Source organism: Anoplopoma fimbria, chromosome 10 (genome assembly GCF_027596085.1).
Source record: "Anoplopoma fimbria isolate UVic2021 breed Golden Eagle Sablefish chromosome 10, Afim_UVic_2022, whole genome shotgun sequence".
Classification (NCBI taxonomy): Eukaryota; Metazoa; Chordata; class Actinopteri; order Perciformes; family Anoplopomatidae; genus Anoplopoma; species Anoplopoma fimbria.
The window spans coordinates 4,318,493-4,338,027 of record NC_072458.1 but is presented as its reverse complement, the minus strand read 5'-3'; the positions used below and the strand labels follow the sequence as shown (position 1 = coordinate 4,338,027).

At 40.6% G+C, this 19,535-nt stretch overlaps 1 protein-coding gene across 1 annotated transcript; it reads right to left on the bottom strand.

Annotated features, from left to right (window-relative positions):
* Positions 1 to 2,685: 2,685 nt before the first annotated feature.
* Positions 2,686 to 12,674, bottom strand: susd5 (sushi domain containing 5). The gene is made up of 6 exons (XM_054606703.1): positions 12,593 to 12,674; positions 11,275 to 11,452; positions 7,611 to 7,720; positions 6,167 to 6,355; positions 3,800 to 4,769; positions 2,686 to 3,640 (listed from the first exon to the last, which is right to left on the bottom strand). Exons 1-6 carry the CDS (start codon positions 12,672 to 12,674, stop codon positions 2,686 to 2,688), a joined length of 2,484 nt encoding a protein of 827 aa, XP_054462678.1.
* Positions 12,675 to 19,535: the final 6,861 nt, after the last annotated feature.

The following is a 19,535-nucleotide window of genomic DNA, read 5'->3' as shown; positions in this document are numbered from 1 at the left end:
AGTTTGAGACACCAAAATACCGAAATCAGAAAGGTTGCTGAAATATTTTTAGCTGATCAATATACCTCTTATTCACTTAACCTGTCCAAAAAATGAATAACTAAATATGTTACTAAATAACACCATTAAAAATATATTTTTTAGAAATCAGCTGAGATCACTGGATGAGAGGAAAAACTAAAGCGCCGTCACACACTATTGACATTAACTTCATGTGAAGCACTTTCTATTTAAGTTATTGCCATACTTTTTGTAGTCTTTTTACATCACCAGAATTACAAACTCTAATATCTAAGTCTAAACCCTCTCATGGCTATTTTTATTTATTTACATTTGCACCTTTTTATCAGCTTTTCTATTTTAACATTTGACCTTTGTTCTCAAGTATTTGGCACAGTACAGAAACAGCACAAACAAATATCACCAAATCATGCAGAGCTACAGTACGCTGTAAAATACTTTTTTAACAAGGACTGGACAATAAACCAAATCTACAGAAGTTATAACCAAAACTAAATGTACACATATTGCAACTTGTATGAATTCCTAAGTACAGAATAGCGTTAAATAAACAAATCATCCCCAGTCCAGTTCAGATAACTCACTTAAACTTCTCATACTGTATTTTATGAGGACAAAGATAGCAGAACATGAATAAGGACGTATAATCCATTGATGTACTGAAAAATATTTAGCTGTACATTTATCATTATGTAGCTAAATGTAATAATATCATGATATTAATTTTAGGGCATGTGGTCCAGCCCTAATTTTAACCCAAAGTTATAGGCTTCAATTCCACATAATATTCTGAAATCTAACTACATTTTTCACAACCAAAACCGTTCAGCATATGTCAAACTATTACTAATCCTTTAAAGATGGGTTACGCCATATTTTTGGGGATAATAACCGCATAATAACCTTTTAAAATATTGTAATTTAAGTGGTAACCACAAGTAGGCAAATCTCTGGAAAAGGCAAAAGAAATCGCCAGACTTCCTCTCCCCTCTGTGTCCCAGGCTCCTTCCACCAGAAAAGCATGAGCATATGCATGTTTCATACAGTAACCTGACCCCGATGCCGTTATAGAGCGGCAATTCTATGAGAATGACGGTCTTGTTTTCGTTGCAAACTTGTGGGCCTGTAAAACCCTTTAAAACTACAATATCAGCAAAGCATTTCAGAGATGGAAAGAAAACGTTGCTAATTGTTTAGCCTTCTAGCCACTGCCGTGAGCTAGCTGCAGATATGAGCCTTGGGCAACCATTAGCAGAGGGCTAAACTATTAGCAACATTTTCTCTCCATTTCTGAAATGCTTTGCCGATATTCTCAGACTTTTAGACTCTCTTTGTGATAAGTCTGTCTTCCTTGTTTATGTTGCTTTGCCGTGTAGGAAGTTGTTGCAAATGCTGGAATATCAACTCTTCTGCAGGATATTCTGACGTTGAATCCGGCTTTTTATATCTGAAGGACGCACATAATCATCTGCATTTGTAATAGAACGCCCTCCCTCCAAAATGACCCGTGATTGGCCGAAGTCTCCACTAACACGCTAGAGGTGCAGAAGTCTAGTTTTCTCTCAGATCACTTGAATAACAATATGCTGAAAGAATATTATGGATTTTTTGCCCAATGATGCCAAAAATAACCTGCCTTCCCCAGCTTTAAATTAAAACTAAAATATTTGGGGTTGTGATTTTAGTTTCTCTCTGTTGCCATGGCAGCACCATAATGTTTGATCTCTAGTTGGTCTGAATCCCGTCAGCAAACCTGACATAACGCTGACCGGCAGATTGCACAGACCTGAGACACGCACGCACACACACACAGACACACAGACACACACACACAGGGGCTGAATCTGGCTGACTGATGCTAACTGTCAGAACCAACAGAGGAACCTTCTGTCTTACATCTTTCCCCCAATTCCGTCTATTTGACCCTCTCATCTAGTCTAACCATCACCGTCACCATCACCATCATCATCATCGTCCTGATTTTCGTTCTTGCTGGTTTGACAGAAGCCTTGTCGTTCATTTGGGACTACCTGCCCAAATCTGCTGCTGCAAAGTGTTGGAGTAACAACTGGAATACAGTTCTTATTAACACAATACTCAGAGACAAACAAAAGGATGGGGAAAGCGAGAACAATGCAGCTAAATCAACGATAAATGAGCAGGCAATGAACAAAAAAGGTAACACAGACAAATGTTTACCACAATGTCCAAGAGCTTTGAAATCTCAGTTCATATATTCAGGTGGGCAGGCATGCCTTCTTGTGGTTTTCCTACATGGTTATTTCCTTAATGTCTCCCTTTTTAGTTTGTGGAGTTAAGTACAGTCCTGATACCTCCTCCGAATGTCCAGCTAGATGTCAGAGCTTTGGAAATATTGGGTAGGTATAATGCAGATGAGTAAAATTCCTTCATATCGATCTACCATCTTGTTTCTCTCAGGTTTCACTGTGTTAAAGATCAGCTCTTACTGTTTTACACAATTTTCTGCATCACATAGGTGCTCTTCAAAACAGGGCTGTAACACAACTCATCCATTCACACCTATCCAAAATCTCTAATTAAGATGAGGGACTGTGCTTTCCTCTCGAATTCATCCGAATCTTCCCATCACCTCCTAAATGTCTCTGCCCTCCGTTAGTGTCCCTCTGTCCTCACCCGTCACTCTTACACTTTTTGCTGCATCTCTATTTGTTGGCCCTGTCTGATCTGACTTTGGCCCTTCCCATTCATCTCGTACACTGAGCTCTTCTGCTGTTGCCGTCGGTAACACCACACCCCGACAACAACCGCCGTGGCGACTGCACACAACGCCACAATTATGGCTGCCACCGTGGGACCTCGGCTGGAGGAGCTCGGAGGAAGAGGAGGGCAGTTGTCTCCTGTACAGATCGCCTCCCCCATCTCTCCCTCTACCTCACCCCTCTCGCCGATTTCACCAGGCAGATTGTGTACAGTGTGCTCTTCCATCACTACGTCCTCACCATCACGCATTGGTGGAACTGGCCCGTGGTCGAGGAAGGGGTGCTCGGTGAGGTCGCCCTGCCAGAAGTGGGTGGGAGCCGCCTGTTGAGTGTCTTGGTCCAGGGTGTCGGAGTATGAGGGAGAGTCTGAGGTTTGCGAGGGGGCAGCGTTGGGGATGAATCCAGGCCACATATCCTCTTGTCCCCTTTGATTTAAGGCAGGCTTTGTGGTGGGAGACTCGGCCACCTCTGGTAGGCCGGTGTAAGGGAGCGGTCCACGAATTTCCACCTCATTGGGTCTGTCTGTTGCCCTGACAACTGTCCCCCTCTCTGTATCCTCTGGTCTTACCGATTCTGTCGTGGCTTCACCGTTTTCTGTTTCCTCTTGAACGACAGGGTAGCCGTCCAGCCAGGTGTCATCTGTGGCCGCCTCTCCTTCTGCCTCCTTCTGGGTGATGTTGTGATGTTCATCCGCTGCTATAGAAAATATTACATGTTGACGACCGTCATTGTCATCTTTGTGGCTGTCATGATCATCGTAGCTGTCGTGGTCATCGTGATCATGATCATCGTGATCATGATCATCGTGTTCATGATCGTGGTCATCGTGATCAGCGTGATCAGCGTGATCATCGTGATCAGCGTGATCAGCGTGATCAGCGTGATCAGCGTGATCAGCGTGATCATCGTGATCAGCGTGATCAGCGTGATCATCGTGATCAGCGTGATCAGCGTGATCATCGTGATCAGCGTGATCAGCGTGATCAGCGTTACGGCCGTTGTCATCTTCCTCAGGGTCATAATGCTCCTCGCGCTCATCAGGGTCTGGATGTTGCTCAGAGCCATCAGAATGTTCTTGATCATCGTCAACACCGTCGTCGGTCACATCGTCATGTTCTTCTTTGCTTTCATGTTCATCGTAAGTATCATCATACTCCTGGCCGCGAACACGATCGTGGCCCTCTTCGTGTTCACCCATGTCATAATGGTCATCGTGATCATCGTGATCGTAGTGGCGGTTACGTCTGTCCAGATCCTCATGCTGGGCTGGAATGTAATGCTCCACACGATCGTCATCTTTGTCCTGGTGACTGTCATGGTCATCTTGATCATCATGGTGACTGTCGTCGTGGGCATCCAGTTCTTCATGGTCACTGTCATTGTGATCATCTCTGTCATCGTGATCATCTCTGTCATCTGTGTCTTGATCATCGTAGCCGTCTCGCTCGTCATCGTGATCGTCAACATCAACTGGACGCTGGTGATGGTGCGTTTCTTGGCTTTCCTGCTCTTTGCTCTCCTCTGATTGGGCGCCTGAGGCTCTCTGTGTAGTCTGGGTGACTGGATCGGTGGAGACAGGATGTCCCTCCTCATGGAAGGCCTCAGAGGGGAACCAGAAGAGGTGTTTTGGGGAGAGAAGAGAGACAGGAGCCTCTGTGGCTGCATCAGTCTTGACGGACTCCCTTCTCTCCTGCTCCGTACTTGGATGGTCTACGAAGTCCTCAACAGCCCGGTCCTCGTCTTTTTCTCCTCCTTTTACAGCTCCTTCAAATTTTCTCCCAATCTGCTCTCCTTCAACGCCGTGTTGGTCTTGATGCTCCCTCTCTATTTCGACACTGAAGCTCGTTTCTTGCTGCTCCTGACTCCTCCCCTCCTCCGGGTATGCAGCTCCGTGCACCTCCTCGTACACCTCACCATGAGCCTCCTCTGGTCTCTGGCTGTGGCGCTCTGCCTCTCCATAGAAATCGGTGAACTTGTCCTCGTAGTCCACGTGACTTTCAGTCTCATCTGCAGAAACACAACAAGGACACATTTACTCAACCAGCTGACAGAGCAACATCATTATTAAACAACTCAACTCAAAAGATAAAAGATGCATGTGCATTCAAACTAACTTTTAGATTCTGACAATGAGGAAGTAATTTAGAGCAGGGCATCCCAAACCTTTTGGATCATAACTGTATAAACGAAAAGTTAAACATCAATATGAAGCTACAGCCAGCAGCCCTTTAGCTTAGCTTAGCATAAAGACTGGAAAAAGAGGGAACAGCTCCCCTACCAGCACCTCTAAAGCTCATTATTTTTCTAATGCCTTTATGAAGTCCAGTTGTCACCCTGAAGTTGCCAGGCAACCAGCAGCAATCCTGGCCGAGAAATAGCACTGAAACATTTTGGCTTTACTTCAGTTATTGTGCCAATTAAACAAACTAGATATATTGGGTTAAATAGTTAACTTTAGAGGTGCTGGTAGGTTTATTTTGTTATCTTTGGTCCGAGCCAGGCTAGCTGTTTTCTTTTGTATTACAGTCTTTAAGCTAAGCGGCTGCTGGCTCCAGCTAGAGTATCATCAATCTTCAAAAATAACTCTCAGCAACAGTCAAACTGTTTCTTTAAAGTAAAGCATTGTCTGGTTGTGGTGCTTTATCACAGGGGTCACATGCATATTTGAAGGGATTTCTAGAGGCATTAAAAGGTGAAAGTATCCCGTACATCACAAGAAATAAGTCAATAGTAAAGTAAATAAAGATTTTTTCTTGAAATATTTTGTGATCAGATTGATCTTGGGACAGTTCAGGAGCCGCTGCTGTAGCACACAAACATAACTAGGATCCTGTTAGCTAGCCGTGGACAAAGGCCTGGCATTCTGCTTTCACAGACAGCTCTTCTCCCTCTGCTATAAACTGGGCCACACTATGGCATGTCACACTGAGGTGTCATAGCAACCATTCTCAACTCACAACTGAGACTCTGTTTCCCAAACGGAGAAGAATCAAGCACAGATCACCTAACAACACTTGGAGACAACATACGGGGCTCAGCCAAGACCTAGAGTGGTGCGGGTGCAGATTTATTTTATTTCCAATTTACAGCAGCTCTATGCCCTATTTTTTAAGCCATTTGATGAAAGTATGCCAAAAAATGTACATAATTTGGGGAAAAACATGATAGTTGGCAAGTTGGCCATCCCGTATAGCCTTCATCCTATTTGGTAGCTATTTGGTCGCTCCACCTCTGCTGGGAACCAACGTGTAAGAAGTGAGGAGGTTGACATCAGAGTGGCCTCCTGTCCGTCTCGGTCAAAGCTCAAAGCTTCAAAGAGGATGAACAGAAGGGGTGGTTTCTCTTTCTGCCTCTCTCCATTTCTGTCCCACTCTCAAACATTAACAGTTTAAAGACCTTCTTACCTTGGACACACATATCCACTAGTCCATACCACTCTCCACAGCTGTCACACAGCAGGCTGAAGGCACTGTGTCCACTGGGCATTACATAACCTGGCACACAGGTGTACAGCAGCTCGTCTCCCATGTCATACCCAGTGTGCCCTTGCAGACGGACGTTAGGAAAGGATGGAGGGTCACCGCACGGCACACCTGTCAATAACAAACGCAGACACGCATGTGATCTTAAAAAACATACTACATACAAAGTGGAATATAAATAGATATAGATGATGCAGTCCCTATTCAATGCTGCACAGTGTGGTTAATGAACCATGACTCCTAATTATTATCCAGCTTTACAGCATCACTATCCCATTTGTAAACAGAAAGAGATTAGAAAGACTCAAGGGACAGGAAGCAATGGGCTTTGTGGAAAATGTGGATGTTAATTTGACAAACAGGACCACTAACAATGCTTCTGGGATGAGATAGAGGCTATGTATTGTCTTGACTCTAGTCTAAATGTTTTATGGTAATTATACAGAGGCAACACAGTTTGTTTGACAAATAATAACATGATTGACTCAGAAAATTGCCACTCACTACATATTTTCAGTTATTCAAGTTACCATAAAAATCTTTAATTAACCTTTTAAAAATACATTCAACTCCCGTGTTACTGTTTATAAAAAATAAAATGAAAAAACCTGGTGTTTTATTTCCTCCAAAATTAAGGTTAAGAATTTAAATAGGGTTGTAAGTAGGGCTGATCTAATGCAGTAAACTTTTGGAGAGTTTGGAAAGCTCTCACACCACTGATCATTAATGGCCTCTAACATTCTCCGCCTCTCTGAAATGGGAAGTCAACCAGAGCCGCATCATCAAAAAAGCCCACCAAGACTCTTTTTCCTGCGCCAGCTCAAAAGGTTTAGGCTGTAATGAGAGGAGATTTTGCAGTTCAGCTTTAGAAAGTGTCTCACCTTTTTCTATCTATCTGTGTGGCAACCCCACAGCTCAGCAGAGGAAGCACACTTGTTTGCTTTGCCTTACAAAATCATCAGCTGTAAGCTCATCCCCATCTATGACATTTACGGGAGCTGCATTCTGCGCTAAAGTATAAAAAAAGTACAGCCAGCCCCATGTTTATTTAACTCTCCCTTCAGGAAAATAAGACTTTGGACAATCAAAACTAAGACGTCAAGTGTCCTCAAGGATCCTCCTTTATGTATGAATGTGTTTATGTGAAATGGCAAATACACACAAACACACAATCCTGCAGGATGGAGAGTGTTAGAAAGTAGAGGAAGTGAGGAATGAAGAAACACATTTACACCTCAGTAAATATCTTAGAGGAGACACATACTCACTCACACATATACACACACTCTGTACACATAAAGCTCATCCATTCATAACCAGATCATGACTCACAAATGCATACACCGATTTATAAATGTTTACTGACCTTTGTCTTTGATGCAGAAGGCGTCCAGATGTGCAGCGTCCTCAGTGGCGTTTTCTGTTCTCACATCCACAGCTTTCAGTGCACTGCCCACAACATTACACACCGTGGTCCTAGAAATCAATAGATGAATAATCAGTAGACAGATACATATTGATGCATCAGTATTAACAATCTAATAATATTAAATAAATAAATAATATACAAGTCACAGGGAAATTGTTCTGCAGATTGAGTACTTTTACTTTGTGTATTTTAAGTATATTTAGTTGACAGTACGTACGTACTTGAACTTAATATATATGCACTTTAAGTTGTAATTCTTACACTAATATATATTGGTACTTGTACGCAAGTAAAGGATCTCAATACTTCTTCCACCACTGATTACACTACTGATAAAAGTGAAGTGAGATTACTGCTGAAAAAAGCTGCAGCTCTGGTTTATATATATACACAGAACATATGACGACACACACAGACAGATATATAAAGTACGTGCTGCTTTCTCGGTCCCGCCTGATTTGATGCTTATTCAAATATTATTACAGCGTGACATCAGAATCAAGAAACGCACATCATGGCTGAGACCTGCTGCACTATCAGCAGTTGCAGCCTGCGGCACATTGTTATCACACTGTGGGACATTACGAATAGATGTTCCCATGCAGAAGCCTTAAGTTACAGCCAACTTCATATATAACAATCACAACATTAGGGACTTAATATAAAACGCTTTCCACAGAGACCAAATTAATAACGCGGTCAGTACACAACGCCTACAAGCTGTGGTAAAAAATGCTGAGTAAACAGTCTATTTTTGTTGCCAAGTTAAGGTTTATAGCATCACTAGCCCATTAATCATCTAAAAGCACCAGATAAGACTGACTCAAACATCCCAGGCCAATCAAATCATGTTCCCATAGCTGCTCCCACCAACGATCAACCTCATTTGGAAAGGAAATTCAAAGGAATTCAGAAACATAATTAAAAGTCAGACATATTACACTTTTAATATAATATTGCTGGGTAATGTAATTATTCAAGCTTCATCAAATGGAAAAGGTGTTTGTGTGCCCTTGTGTACTTGTGCAGCTGAGTTAATCAAAGCATCAGTAATTGGAAAGAATTTGACTGGCAGTGCAGTGAGAATGTGAGAGGTGGTGTGAGTCATACCGCATGCTTGTGCCATGCTAACTTCAGCTTATAAGGACAAAAAGCAGAGAGAGAGAAACGGGCAGCAGGACAGAAATCGCCAGGAAAACACTCAGAAAGAGACAAAAAAAGAAAAAGACCCTTTTCACATTAAACTCTAGCCTCTGCAGGAGTGTTTGTGTGTGTGAGTGTTAATGTATGTGTGTGAAAGAGAGAACAATTGACCTCTATCAGAGACACTTCACCTGACCGAAGAACCATTTCTCAAAACCCTCACCTTGCGTGACATAACTATTACAGCAAAAACCCAAAGATATGTGTGTGTTTGTACGAGTTTGCTGGTTTTGTTGTGTTTGGTTGAGGGGGCAGCAGATCTATGATTGACAGGTAAGAGGAAGACGTTAAGGTAGGAGCGTCAATCGGAGAAGCAATTGTTATTATGCAACAGACCTAAAACATAATGTCAAGGACTACAGGTGAACTGAAAACACCAGACAACAGAAACACATCACATATTTTTTTAAGTAGCACACAAAACTTTCTGAACAAAAATGTGTGCAGCACCCTTCTCTTTGGATACGACAGCCTCCCCCCAAAAAACCTTGAAATTCTCTGATCTGTTCTGCTCACTTTTGGCACAAGATTGAGACAGAGCGAGAGAAGAGGCCATGGTGTGCAGGGATGAACTCAGTTTAGACACACAGAGCCATAGATGGGTGATACACTGTGAAACATGGTAAGCAGGTGTGAAAGCTGATGTCCGCTAACCGACACGTAGAGACGAGGGAGCGTAAGGAAAGAAAAAAAAATGTGTCAGCTTTTCCTCTGACCAGACGTTCGTCATTTTTAGGGAAGACTCCATTTTGAAGAAGGTTCAGTTTCATAACACTGATGTTTCCTCCTTTGAATAAGAATTTCTATATATTTATTTATATTTCATATATTAATTGTCCAATTCATTACATTATAAACCATAATTTATCATACATTTATCACATTACAATATCTTCTTTAACCAATTCAACACCACACTTAATGCACTTGTGGAAGTTAGGGCCATTTAGTCTTAACATTACACAAAGTTGTAATTATTCAGTCATAATCTTTCTGGAGCCATGCTAGTGCTAGCCATGCTAGCGGTATAGCTCTATGGATTGGTAGTCTGTCGGTCTGTCTGTCTGTCTGGTGGTTGGTGAACCACTTTTGGACAGACCGAAATATTACAGTAGTACAGTACAGTCATTTAGCAGACGCTTTTATCCAAAGCGACTTACAATCAGTAGTATATTACATATCATTATATCATTCACATACTGATGACAGGCTACCATGCAAGGTGCCACCATCAGACTCTAACTAACATTCATGCAACATCCAGTCCATCCAGAGCAACTTGGGGTTAAGTGTCTTGCCCAAGGACACATCGACTGCCGAAGCCGGGTATCGAACCACCGACCCTCTGATTGGAGAACTACCTTGCTCTCCACTACGCCACAGCCGCCCTCAACATATATTGATTACTACAAAACTGACAATTTTGATCATCAGGTAAATATTTTAATTTGATAAAGAAGTAGGTAAATATGTGTCTGTTTTCATTTTAAAAGAGTTTGAGGTGGGCATGGGAGGAGAGGATCAGAGAAAAAATGATTGAAGAATTACTTGTACTTAAAGGGCCATTGTGTAGGAATTGGCAGCATAGCGGTTTCCCAATTTAAACTTCTCCCATGTGCCAAGCATGTAAGAAAACTATGGTAACGTAAAACACGATTGGCCCTAACTAAAGCTGATTATATACTAAAGAAAGCATTGTTATTAATATTATATTAATTTACTGCCAATACATACCCCTAAATGCATCACACTGTTCCTTTAATCCTGTTTTAATATGCTTATATTGAAAAACAGCCACTTATCTTTAAAGAATTCAAGGCAGTATTTAAACTTAACACAAGCACCACACAACCACCCATGTAATGTTGAACAGCATGTACCTTACAGCCCTGAAATCACCTCATACTGAAACCACAAAGACCACATACTCTTCATGTATCCTCTGTCATTACCACCAAAGAACTGCGTACCAACAGTCACCTCACTATGAACTAACAGTGCATCTTCTCCCTCCAGGCCCAGATCAGCCCTGTTTCTCTGTCTGCATGTGAGTCTGTGTCTTCCCGTGGAGATGAGAGGTGTAAATGGACGCAGTTGTCGACATGACACCCCGGCTCAGAATTCCCTCCTCCTCCAGGAAGGAACAGAGGAGTCTTTCTCCCTCTCTTCCTCTCTCTTTTTCTCTTCCCCCCCTGAAATGTGTCACTCTCTTCTTCTATCTTCCCATCCTCTCTAGAACTGCCGCTGCTGCCTTCACTTCCTTTCTCTTTCATCCGCTCCTGCAGCCGCTGTCCCACTCACAGAAGCGCACACACCAAACCTTTGACCTCTCTAGAAAGCTCAAGACGCCCAACCAGTCCCTTAAAGCAATGAAAGCCCTCAATACTTCTTTTCTTACCCCACTGTGCCTCCATAGAGCCACCCACGGGTGCATGGGGAGAAGAAGCACTTCACCACAGCATGATGGAGCTCCTCCGCTGATGCCAAGCGGGCTTGTTGAGACGCACAAGCCAACTCAGCATCTCTGAAGCCCTGCAGGCCGGAGGAGTTCCTCAGGTCCAACACAAACACTCGACCTGAGAGGAGAGAGAGAGCAGGAAGTAAGAAGAGCACCTCTGAGACTTCTTATTTCCTCTTGTCAACCTCTTATATTTCACAAAGTCAAAGTGACACGTTTTCATGAGCGCCATTTTAAATTGGACCTGTGAGATTTTGGTGTTTTGTCAATTGTGATCAAATTCAAACAATATTAATTTGACTTTTGTCTTACCTGAAGACAAATATGACAAATATGGATTTTGAGACTGATCCCATAGACTATGTAAATCTATACTATGTGTGCCACAATACAGATGTGAATTTAAGAACAACTACTGGTGTTAAATAATAAAGACATTTATATGCTTATTAAGACTATCACCACGTAAAATAACAGGTCCCAATACATTTAACATAGATATTATAAGATATATATGTTGGCAGCTGCGAAAAGGTTGGTAAATAAATACAATTATTTTGTATAAAGGACCATTCTACATAACAGCAGCATTACACTTTCATGTCAGTGCATTGGGGCAGATCTCAGCAGAGAAGTTTGACCGTACACAGTGATCCCTTTATGCATCACAGGAGCACACTGTCCCTCTAATTATCACCTCATTGTCACACCATCAAACCAAATCAGGAGTTCAGGTCTGGACTCTTGATTGGAGCTTTGAAGCTCATATAGAAATAGAGTAAATACAAAGTTAATGTGGTACCCTATGTTTTTATCTTTTGAGTTGTTTTATTCCTCTTTTTTTAATTGGATGTTTTTTTTTCACTTTTTATCAACTTGTAGAGCACTTTTTAATCATCATTAGTTGGTGTTCAGAATCACTAAAGCAAATGTTTAACTCCTGAACTGTTAAGAATCCTTAATATTTGGAAATATGCACAGCTTTATTCTCCGAAAATGGCTTTTTTTATGCTGTTAAATATTATTTTTTACAAGTGATAATTACTAAATAAACAAGGCAAGGCAGATGTCAATTAGTTCCGGCTACTTCCCCAAGTTCGCAACGGTTGGTGCATCCTGATGGAAACTAATGAAATATTCTCATACAAGCTTATGGGCTGATTGTCTATGGGAAGTCATTCTGAACTTATAATGAACACATTTTTATAGTATCTTTTATCATTTTCTTATGGTACAAACGCTTAAAATATGAACTTACCGTCAGCATTTACAAGAGAGGTCACCACCAGACAAGCCAGGCATCCAAAGAGCAAAACGGTTTTGTTCCAACGATCCAGCATCTTTTGGCAAAAAAAAAAATCTCACTTTTTGTATGTTGTAAAAAAGCGAGTCCTGAAAACTTCCAAACGACTTGTGTATTCACAATCCTGCAGGTCAAAGTGACAGAGGAGAGCAGCAGGAAGGTGCGCTTGTTGACAAGTCAGGGTGACACCGGAAAGAAAACGAAAAGAGCGGCTCACCGGCGAGGCGCAGTTTATCTTCCCCAAATAGTCGCCCTCGCAAGCAGATGGAGCATCGGTGTGAGAACTCGTGTGTCCCCGTTAGTAAATACGTCACAGCACAAAACCTTGAGGGGTGGGCAAAGACTAGACGGCCGGACTGCTCCTTTACAGAGAGAGAGAGAGAGAGAGAGAGAGAGAGAGAGAGGAGGGGAGGAGATGTAGGCATGGATAAAAGACTCAGCTAAATGTTATACATGTGAGGAAGTGTGTATTTGTGTTGAAGAGTAACATACTGACACTGCATTGCTATTTAAAGACAATTTAACATCCAGCAGCTAATGAGGGACCTCAGGTTCAGTAGACATAAGTAGAGCTGACCCTTTGAGTGTAAAATCTTAATTAAGGTGAATTGTCCCCTCTGCTAGGCCCAATTTCCCTCTATTGGCCAGTGTGTGTGTGTGTGTGTGTGTGTGTGTGTGTGTGTGTGTGTGTGTGTGTGTGTGTGTCACATTTGGTAAGGGAGATAAAGACTGATGACCAAAGCCCATACAGAGCTTTTTGGAGCGTGCAGACATTGTTCCAGTGAATCTGCAGGTGAAGATAACCAACCCACGTATACCAGCACATACAGGATCACCGACACTGGACCTGAAGCGACATTAGAACCTATAAATACCTTATATACAGACAGTAAAAGTTAATCCAGTGTTTTTGAAATAAATAAATGCACATGTCCACACATACAGTTTGCATTTCACTTTCATTTGCACATGCATATGCATTAACATCTCATGCAAGAGGATAGTGTTAGATTTGCAGTACAACATTCCTCCTCCAATAAATGGATGCTTGGATAATTTTTTTTCAACAAGCGCAAGAGTTAGTTTAGAAAATAACTGATGCAATAATGTGCATGCAGCATGTTATTGTTGCTGTTTGAGGTGGAGCTGATTTAAATCAGCATTGCAGCTAATATATAATTTTTTTTTTACCATAGATGAACCTGCTGATTATTATTCTGATTAATCGATTTATTACTCAGTCTTCAAAATGTCAGAAAAAGGTAAGAAATGTTCATCATAGTTTCCCAGAGCCCAAATGGACATTCTCTAACTGCATGTATTCTCCGACCAACAGTCCAAACACCCAAATTATTCAGTTTACTGTAATTTAAGACTAAGAAAAGCAGCAATTGCACACATTTAGGAATATAGGATCATTTCAGTTTCAATTCCTTCTATTTGATAATCTATTAAATAACAGTTCATCACAATACGTAAGGTCATCATATTTTTTGGGTGTAAATTCTTAATTTGTCATGTTACTACGTAGTCGTGCTCCTGCTTATTTGCTAGTGTTTCTTGTGTTTCCCTCTCCTGGTCCTCCTGGCTCCCCTCGCTCCCGGCTCATCAACCACACCTGGATGCAATCAGCTAATCACCCCCCCAGTCTGCTGCTCATCAGGCTGCAGAATATCCACCCACGATATAATATATTCCTACCACTAGCTCGTCATCTGACTATTGTGGGAGTGCTCAGAACAAGTTTAGCAAGTTCAGTTTTCCTTGTATTCTTGTACCTGAACTAATTATTGTCTGTTTCCCTTGTCTGCTCCAGGATTCCTGTCGACCCACATCACTCAACCTCGAACTTCACCAACCCCTATGTCAGTGTCCTGCATTTGGGTTCACCCTTGAGACACTATAACATAATTATAGTTCAAATACCACAAACTTGAGTTATAGTTCTCAGTTACATTACACTACTTGAGATTGTTCTGTTAAGATTGGTGTAGTTCTTCTTCCCTGTGTCCATTTTAAAATCACAAAAATGAAAAAAGCAAAGCAGGAGTAGAGAATTCAAAAAGGAAAGGACTATTTTTCCTGCTACCTGCAGTAAAGATGATGACTTGGAAGACTGTGACTTGGAAAGGAGAGAAAACTGACAACAATATGTGAGTGTGCAAATGCAGAAAAACAATGAGAATATTGTTATTTTTTTAAACAGCCATATATGAATTCCTTAAGGAGTGACGCTTAAGTCCAGGATTCACACATACTCATCTCTCCACATTACTTTCTTTCACATCCCCTTTTCCATTTTCATAATTTCCCCAACGGAGACACCCACGCTCATGCATCATGGCTTTAAATCCCCCAATGATGTTTTTCCATTTCAGTCGCTCTTCTCTGTGTTTCTATGTCACTTTTTTTTCACCCTGCCCTTACGCACCTCTCATACTTTCACCTCCCTCTTCAGAGGGTTTGAATGAGGGAGTTTAAGGTGGGCTGGGGTCCTGACTCACGCTACTAGGGGCTATTTGTGGAGGGGTGGCGGTCGTAGAGGGGAGAGTGATGGCGGGGAGGAGAGAGACAGTGATTCACACTTGCAATGTCTCGGAGAGGCGGGTGAGAATTATGTTTCCTGCAGGTGTCCTTCACACAGGTGTGTAATCTCACAAGACTTCCAGGACACACACCCCATCAGACAATCTGTGCTATGGAAGTAAACACACACACAAACACACACACACACACACACACACACACACACACACACACACACACACACACACACACACACACACACACACACACACACACACACACACACACACACACAGCAACCACAGGATCTCTCTGAGTATGTGTGAGACCAGTGACTTCCCATGTGAGGCATGTCCTGTCAGAATGAGGTGTAGTGCAGGTGTGTGACTGACTCAGAGGAAATCATTGGTCATACAGGCGAAGCCCAGGGACAGAGGAGGGTATGGCTTTGTCTCCATGGCAACAGCCTCCATAAGAAGCAGGAGGCCAGGAAAAGGAACAGCTTCCAAAAGCGTAGAGTTGAAGCTGTATGCAGGGAAATTGGATTTTGTAGAGAGATGATTGATATGTGTGTGTGTGGTGTGTCGCTGTTCTTTGAAGAACATGTTTCTCCCAAATGTCAACTTTTCATGAGCTAAGGAAAAGCTTTTAGCTCTTTGACAATGCACTTTTGAAATAAACCAATTGGGTTTTAGAAGGCTTGTTTTAGCTTGAAGAATTTTCAAATGTATGGCAACACATAATCTTTCAATCTCAATATTTTAGAGATACATGTTTTTTTGTGGTGGACAGTGTCAATATCTGTGTACAAGCGTCTGAACCTGCAAATAAATGTGTGTTTTAGCTAGAATATACAAGTATTTTTTTTGTATAGCACTTTAAAGAAAACATGGGGAGCAGAGTAAATTACCCTAAAGTTACATTGAACGCAACAAATTATAATGAAACAGCAATAAAAGGAACAAAAACACTAAAACCTGTTAGTAATGTAATGTACAGTACCAGTCAAAAGTTTGGACACACCTTCTCATTCATTGGTGTTTCTTTATTTTTATTTTTATTTTTTTCTACATTATAGATTAATATTGAAGACATCCAAACTATGAAGGAACACATGTGGAATTATGTGGTAAACAAACAAATGCTCAACAAACCAGAATATGTTTTATATTTTAGCTTCTTCAAAGTAGTTGAATGAGAAGGTGTGTCCAAACTTTTGACTGGTACTGTATAAAATCGACTAAATAGGAGTATGAGGCACAGAAGGTAAAAGTATTCAAATCCCAGCTCAAGTCTATAGAAACTGTGTTTAACAGAGATGTCCTTGCTTGACATCAGTGGAGTCACTGCGATCATCAGCACACATTCAACACCGAGCTGCCAGCCACAGCAGAGTCAGGACGAGAAGGTCATGGAGCTATTCGAAGGGCTGACTTAATGAATATGACTTTTGATGAGAGATTGTTAATTACCGTGCAATGCGATGAGACCGGGCGGCACAATGATTGAAAATGTGTTGCGTGCAGATGAAAGACTACATTTTAGCACAAGCCTCCTAAAATGTATGTGCTCATGCCATCATGCACGCACAAAGTGTGTCCTCTATCTGAGTCATCTCTGTTCTATATTTATGTAAGAGAATCAAACTGTTCGTATTGACTGCTATTATACATTTGGAGAAAACTGAAATTCAACAATCAGTTATGTTTCAATTTTCAGACATATTTTTGGGGTATTTAGTTTTTCTGATATGTTTCACTAAAATTAAAGAAATAATTTATGTCATCCAAAGCTCCTTATATTCTCTTCTGGGTGGACACAGACAAAATAAGGGACTGTTGCATTTCATGACATATTTCCATGTAATTTTAGGTCCAAATAAATGCCAGAAAAGATGTCTGTTATTTCTGTTCAGATAGTATTCTCTCTCCGCTAATATTCTCTTTAACAGCAGCTTAAAAATACCAAACCTCTTTAAATATCATGTAGGAATTTGATCAGTGGTTGCAATAAAATCTTTGCAGAAGCCCCTGGCTCTGATAGATCACCAGCTGGTGAGCAGACAATGCTGCAAGTCTTCATACCTCCTCCATTAAACCCTCCTATCAAATAGTTGTGACTTCTGTTACGGTAAAGTTCTAGGTTAGAATTCAAGTTTTAATTCATGGCAGGAAAGAGCACAGGTGGAGCAGCAGTCATTCCATTATACACAACAGCAGGGCTGAAACCAGCACACCTGAATATGATTAAGCAATTATCTCATTATAGTTACACCTGTGTTACAGCTAAGAGAAAGGTTTTGAGGGCAGGAACATCCTACGATCCCCTGAGAAGCAATGGGGAGAAATTGTTGGTTAATTCACCAGATGTAGCTTTATCAACCTTCTCCTCCTCCTTTCTGTGTACTTTATTCCTAGGCTAGAATACTATACTACTGGTTTGTTGTGTGGTAATCTTATAAACACAAATTAATTTAGTATTACGTATTACTTAAGTATAGTATCCCCTTTAAAGTCGTAAACAGCTTAAGTGCATCCACACAGGTGTTTCTCGTAGCCTAATTAGACGTCTTCTCAGGACAGTTACTGACATCGGCCTCCCTTGGTAGAGTGCGACAGTTACACTGGTTTCTTAAAGGCCTTTTTCACAGCACATGTGTTACTGGTGACATTAATGATGGCTCTCTTCACATGTCGCAGTAGTCACTGACAGTATAAGGCAGTGGTGGAGAGTATGTACGTCTACTCAAGTACTGTACTCCAAAGTGAGAATTTAAATAGTTGATTTAACTTAAAGATTTTCTCAACCCATAAAGGAACACTTAATCCTTCAGTTTATCAGGAAAATCCAATTCAAAATCACGAAAAATTGGAGATTCGTTGTTTTCACTGGATAGAAAAGGTTATTACCGTATTTTCCGCACTATAGGGCGCACTGGATTATAAGGCGCACTGTCAATGAATGGTCTATTTTCGATCTTTTTTCATATATAAGGCGCACCGGACTATAAGGCGCATTAAGCGAAACAAAACAGTCAGTCAGTCAAACTTCCTCCACTTCCGTACCATTGATTCATTAACGTTGAATTCTCCCGCAGCTGCTCTATTCCCATGTTCTACTGCGTGACTGACAGCCTTGAGTTTGAACGGGAGCTAGAGGGAGCTAGAGGAGCCGTCCCGGTAGAATCCCGGTGACCGGAGCACCCGGATGGAAATAGGTTCGTTCACCGGCGATCACCGCGCATTGCATGCCGGGTAGGTTTTTTTTAAATTCAATAACTTTATTGAGACATTTGTTCATACATATAAAACACAATATATTTATATATATAAATGTATATATTTAAATTTTCAAGTTCTTATTTTTAAGATCTTAAGTTGATGCCACGAAGGCTGCAATATCATCTATTATCTTTATTTAATGTTTTATTTTCTTTATTTAATGTTTTATTCTCTTTATTTAATGTTTTATTTTCTTTATTTAATGTTTCATTATCTTTACATTCTCTTTATTTAATCTTTTATTCTCTTTATTTAATGTTTTAATATCTTCATTTAATGTTTTATTCTATTTATTTAATGTTTCATTATCTTTATTTAATGTTTTAGTTTCTTTATTTAATGTTTTATTCTCTTTATTTAATGTTTCATTATCTTTATTTAATGTTTTATTTTCTTTATTTAATGTTTTATTCTCTTTATTTAATGTTTCATTTTCTTTATTTAATGTTTTATTCTCTTTATTTAATGTTTCATTATCTTTATTTAATGTTTTATTTTCTTTATTTAATGTTTTAATATCTTTATTTTTATTCTTTCATTTAATGTTTCATTTTCTTTATTTAATGTTTCATTCTCTTTATTTAATGTTTTATTATCTTTATTTAATGTTTCGTGTTTGTCACAGTAGCGGTTCAGTGACGTAACGTCATGATGTTTTCACGGATGTCTCACTGGACGGCTCATCCTCCTGTATACCGGTGTGCCGGATTACCGGTGTTTTTCACGGTACCGGTACCGGTGGACAGGCCGGCTCAACCTCCTATAGCTAGCAGAGCTAGAGGAGGTTGAGCCGCCCGGGAGCTACAGGAGACGTCCCGGTAGAATCCCGGTGACCGGGAAATAGGTTCCGGCGATCACCGCGCATTGCATGCCGGGTAGATTTCTTTTTTTTTTTTTTTTTTTTAAATTCAATAACTTTATTGAGACATTTGTTCATACATATAAAACACAATATATTATATATATATATATGTATATATTTAAATTTTCAAGTTCTTAATTTTAAGATCTTAAGTTGATGCCACGAAGGCTGCAATATCATCTATTATCTTTATTTAATGTTTTATTCTCTTTATTTAATGTTTTATTTT